This window comes from Cyprinodon variegatus, unplaced genomic scaffold (genome assembly GCF_000732505.1).
Source record: "Cyprinodon variegatus isolate N-32 unplaced genomic scaffold, C_variegatus-1.0 Scaffold775, whole genome shotgun sequence".
NCBI classification, from domain to species: domain Eukaryota; kingdom Metazoa; phylum Chordata; class Actinopteri; order Cyprinodontiformes; family Cyprinodontidae; genus Cyprinodon; species Cyprinodon variegatus.
The window spans coordinates 375989-381715 of NW_015151228.1; the positions used below are offsets into that span (position 1 = coordinate 375989).

General features: G+C 41.9%; 1 protein-coding gene across 1 annotated transcript in view; it reads left to right on the forward strand.

Moving 5' to 3' along the window:
- The window catches only part of LOC107098415 (gelsolin-like), a 44300-nt gene that overhangs the window by 16494 nt on the left and 22079 nt on the right, over nt 1–5727 (forward strand). The window contains exons 3-5 of the mRNA XM_015396087.1: nt 1414–1575; nt 2991–3140; nt 3455–3544. Of these exons, the coding sequence (XP_015251573.1) occupies nt 1414–1575; nt 2991–3140; nt 3455–3544 (402 nt within the window). The remainder of the gene's footprint in view (nt 1–1413; nt 1576–2990; nt 3141–3454; nt 3545–5727) is intronic.

Consider the following 5727-nt stretch of genomic DNA (forward strand, 5'->3'; position numbering starts at 1 on the left):
CGCGCTCGATTTGCTTACCCAGTTGTCCATGAATGATATTAATATTATTAATAAGTATTTCGTGCGCACATTAAACTTATTGCGTGGCCACGAAATAGTATTTCGTGCGCACGTTATACTTATTGCGTGCGCATGAAATACTACTTCGTGCGCACGAAATACTACTTTGTGGCCACAATTAAAAAAAATTTTTTACCATGTCATCAGAGGGGCTCCGTAAAGAATCGATGCAGTAGATCACGAAAATTAGAATCACGATGCATCATCATGACGATTATTTTGCACACCCCTTGTGACTCACACTGTGTTTATGCATGATGTAGGTGAACACATCACTGATTTGTACAGGCAATGTATTACCGCCATCTACTGGGCTGGGGTATAATTTTGCAACTACACTGCAAAAATGATCTCAAAATGTCTACAAATGTCTTAAATTAAGTGTATTTACCCTTAATTCCAGCAGGTAAATGAGATGATTTGTCAATGGAATGAGTATTTTTACTCTTGAAATAAGGTATTTAGATATTATGCGTTTGAAATAAGACAATGCAATTGTTTTTTTCTTGTTTAAACTGTAAATTGTCTTGTTCCATTGGCAAAGTGTCTCACTTCAATCCTTAATTCAAGAAAAAATGCACTTATTTTAAGAAAAAATACTTATTTAGATTTTATTTTTTTGCAGTGCAGTGGTGTCCCATTTCTTAGGGAGAAAATCTTCACTTGCACTTCACTCATTTAGTGGACTTCACTGTGGAGGGAACTTCTTGGTGTGGAACCAAGTGAGAGGAATGAGACTGGGCCTCTCATTACTGCCACCCTGTGGTTCAGAAGGGAACTGCTTGTTATAGAGATGAAGGATACACCTATAGGAACAACAAATCACCTGGTAGGGCTGGCCATAGGGGTGGTCAATGCCTGGTCCCCCTTCTGGCTCCGCCCCTACAGAATGATCCTCCTTAAAGACTGTTTCAGTGCTTATATCTAAATATCTAAATCCCCCAGATTCCAGCGAAGGCTGGGCTCTAGAGATGAGCGCATCAGAGACGACCCAGAAAGATGATATACAGACATTATGCAAAGATGAACTCTGGATGCTCCAATCAGGAAGTCTCAGAGTCTTACAATCCAGAGATTTCTAGTTCTATTCCAGCTTTCTGCTGCATGTCAGTTTGCTTCTGGGCAAGGCATGCAACCCTAGATATACGTTAATGTGTAGTTTAGTGTGAGTTGCTTTAAATATGTTGTTACAACTAGAGAGGAATAGAAAGCATTCATTTATTTTAAGCTAACCAAAAAATATCTTCAAAGGTTTTTTTTTTTTTCTGTCAGCCAAAGCTGTGACCATGTTTCCAGGGTTTCAAACATTTCAGCCGTGTTTACGGCCGTTCTGATGTCGCTTTTTTATTGCAGAAAGGAGGCGTGGCGTCTGGCTTCAAGCACGTGGTCACCAATGACATGAGCGTGAAGCGCCTGCTTCACGTAAAGGGTCGCAGGGCCATCAGAGCAACAGAGGTGGATTTGTCCTGGTCCAGCTTCAACAAAGGAGATTGCTTCATCATTGACCTAGGAAAGGTAAGACGCCTTTTCTACCTGCTCAAATCCAGATGGGTTTTGATACTACAGCTCTATGAGGAATGAGCTGATTCACTGAAAGCTGGATAAGATGGATATCCTTTTATTTCTGCAGGTAGCTTCAGTGTGTTGTGCAGTTAAATGCTAAGCTTAATTTAATCGTAACCTGGCTGTGTGTTAGAACACAAATAAAAGTGTGATTCAAGCTCAGATCGTGGTCAAACAGTTAACTCTGATCCAGTGGCGGCTAAAGGAGTTTTCTCAAACGTTTGTGCAGCAAAAATTTTCGTTTGTGCCGCTTTCATTTTAAAGATATAAAGAGATGTTTCTAGAGGTCATCAAAGGTCAACCAGCCCCCCCACCTTCTTCAAATCAGACGAAATGGGTGTCAATTAACTCAGCTCCATTTGTGCTGCTTTGGCTTTGAAGATATTAATGAAAATGTAAAGGTGAAAAGGTCAACCAGCCCCCCCCGCCTTCTTCAAATCTTCAAAGCCAAAGCAGCACAAACGGAGCTGAGTTAATTGACACCCATTTCGTCTGATTTGAAGAAGGTGGGGGGGCTGGTTGACCTTTGATGACCTCTAGAAACCTTTCTTTATATCTTTAAAACGATTGCTGCACAAACCAGCACAAACATTTGACACCAATTTTGTCTGATTTGAAGAACGTAGGGAGCCAACTTCCTCAGGACCTTTTGCTGCACCTTGATACGCCTCAACCTTTGACTTTGCATGTAAACTACCTGCATCTGCTGCTTCTGCTGCTTGCGGTCTGAACGTAGCGTAAGATTAGCTGCCGCCTGTCCAGAGCTCCCTTAGAAAAATTAGCTTTTTATTTTAGTTGGCTAGAATAAGGTGGAATAAAGATAGCAGAGCTTTAAAACCCCCCTTTTCAAATTTTTATCCCTAAAAACATCACACTTTTCATTCAATTCGCAATTATATCTGCCTGGCTTTGTGTTTCCTGGATGGGGTCGCCTTTTACAGTTGCTTTCTGTATGCAGATTGCCGGTTTCTTACTGTTAAATGGGAGTTCTTCCTCTCCACTGTCGCTACAAGCGTGCTTAATGTGAGGGATTGCCTTCAATTCAATGAGTCGATGCAATCAGCTGGTTTTCCTTAGTTAGAAAACTTTGAATCAATCTGATTGGATGATCTGCTGAACTTTAAAGTGACCTGAGATGACATGATGTGAATTGGAGCTATAGAAATAAACTGAATTGAACTGAAATTGAATAAAATTGTTCATTAAGGTCGTAAATACTTTTTTAGGTCACTGTTAGAGGGTATTGGCTTGTCCATGTAGACAAAAACCTGTTGACCCCGTGTCCAAAATGAAGCTACAGCTGCAGGTCCATTACCTCCTTTCATCACAGGATTTATAAGATTCATTTTCTTCTTTTCCTCTTGCAGGACGTGTATCAGTGGTGCGGCAGCGAGTGTAACCGCTTTGAGCGCCTCAAGGCCTCCCAGGTGGCCATTGACATCAGGGATAATGAAAGAAATGGGCGAGCCAAAGTGCACATGGTGGAGGAGGGCAGCGAGCCTTCGGAAATCATAGAGGTAAAAAAAAAAACAACGATTTCTCTCTTTTCCCGCAGAACCGCATCATATTGAAGCCTCAAACAGGATCTTTCTGTGTAATTAAAGTTAGTCAGCGTGGGAACGGATGGACACAAAGCCGTCTGTTGTCTCTGTGCCAGCACTTTGTCACGGTGAATCTGTAAACACTTCCTTTACATGGAAACGGGCTGACTAACTAGAAAACATTTTGGATTCATCTGTTTTTATTTAGATCTGACGAAGGTTTGTGGCTCTGCAGCCTGAACTAACCAGGATAAAAACAGCTATATAATATTTGGCTTGGGTTTTTTTAGGCCCTTGGACCCAAATCTGCCATTGCTCCCAGCACTCCGGATGATGACAAGGTGGACACCTCCAACAAGAGGAAGGGCGCCCTCTACATGGTAAAAAAACAGGCAAACTGGATTCAAACTTGTGGCTCTGATCATTTTTAAAGTTGGTTTGTCTGTTTTTTGTTTAGTTTTTTTTGTGAAAGCAAAATAAATTTTACTTGAATGTGAAAGTTAGTAGTTTAATTAGCAAAGGGGATCTGCTAAAACAAAACTCCACATCAGCACAGTCTAAAACAGGGGGCCGCCAGGATTTTGAGGTCCCATGAAAGACATTCATATTGGACACTTAAAGTTGTATGGAAGTCATATTTAAATGTCAAATCATTCTGGCTTAAATATGTATATAAATGTTCTCTTTATCAGACCATATTGTCTGTTTTTTGTTTTTCCGTTATCTTCTGCAGGCCAGTTAGTTCTACGTCAGCCTGAACACCTAAATTCGGCCAATCATATATCAACGCTCATCTGTCAATCAAATGTTTTTGGTCATAGCATCTTGATTCATCTGTCGCAGCTAATATACGCAACGGTTGAAACCAGAATCCTTTCCTTTCCCATTGAGTTGCGTCCCAGTGTTCACGGGGATGGACGTCTGTGTCTTCGGCAGGCGTAGAGCTAACAGAACTGGCAGCGTTGCGAGGCAAGGGCTCAAACATGTACGGCTGGAAGCCTTCTACACCAAACCAAGCTTCTGCCGCCCTGGCGTCCTCTTCCACAACATCTTCGTCCCCGCTTTCCTCCTCTAAATAAAAAATGGATGACGGAGGAGACTCATCCACGACCTCCGACACTAAACTCTCCTCGTCTTGCATGTTTCCGCTGTCCATAGCGTTCCTTGACAGCGTCGTTTCTAAGTCACCAATTTAGTGCTACTTGGTCCCAATGGAATTTCCCATTGGGAACCTGCTAGCACTAAGTTGCTAACTGGTTAGCAACATGCTTCCCACAAACCGGCCACAACCAAACTTGCTTGAGAACTTTCTGCCACAACAATCCCGCCCCCTTGATAATCGACCAATCACATTCACATTATTCACTCGTGTAATGTCGTACACCAAGAATTCGGAAATGCAACGGTTGGAACAGCCGCTTCCCTACGACTTTAAAGGCTGGTTATCCTCCCTCAGCAGTGTGTCGCAGTGAGCTTATCTCAGATATTTTTGATTTCTGCCCAATATTGAAGCGTGGTCTGCGCTATGTTATTTCACTCCACAACGCAAGACAGACAATCAGGAACTAGCTGATTGCCAATCAGAGACCTCCTACCTGCGGTCACCTCAGGGGCGGAGCTAGATGGGGGGCCAGAGGTAGACATGGCCCCCCTAAGCCAATCATTGGCCACCCCTGTGGCCACACCTACCATTTTTTCCCCCTCTAATACAGACAGTGGCAACAGTAATACTCTCAAGTAGAATATTCAAAAAATTTTAGTTTTTCATACATTAACATTTACTTGACACTGGTTAATTTTGCACATCAATATACTGACATTAAATGGGGTAAAGAGAAAAATATGTTTCTCTGCAAGTCATATTGGAATATTCAGTTAAATAGTAGATAACCATTTTAATAAAAACGTATTAAATAATCAATTTATGTAGATATTAGTATTTGTAAATATAATTATTTGGCAAAATGATTAGTAATTGTAACTAATGACAAAGGAAAAGATGTTCGCCCCAGAACTCAAATCTGAAAGAAATGTATCCACTATACCTTTTATCTAGGAAGATGTTGAAATATTTTCGTCTATTTGTTAGCAAAGGCTATAGGAAAGGATATTTTGTCTTTATTTAGAACATTTGATCTTGTGCTCATTAAAAAAAGATTGATCCTGAGGTTCTGGCACCGATGCACTTTAGGCCACCCCTCAGTGTACATTGGTTATTGCCTGGCCACCCTTATAAAAATGTTTTGGCTACGCCCCTGGGTCACCTACAGCTAAACCTGGTTTCTGATTATAAATTAGCCACTGATTGGTCAATTCTCCATCTGCTCTATGCGTATTTCCTGTTGGGTTCCTTACCGGCTTATTTTGTTTGTCTGACCGCCATTGTGGAAATCGACTGGTGAAGATGGAGCAGCTAGAAGATCGAGGTGCGCGAGAACGCTGGGACCCTTTTTCCACCTGGATCCTGGATCCTTTTTGGCCTTCATGTCCCTCCGTTGTCACACAAACTTGCCCCCACTTCCTCACCGCCTCGGCCGTATCTAGACCCACAGCTAGTTCCTGA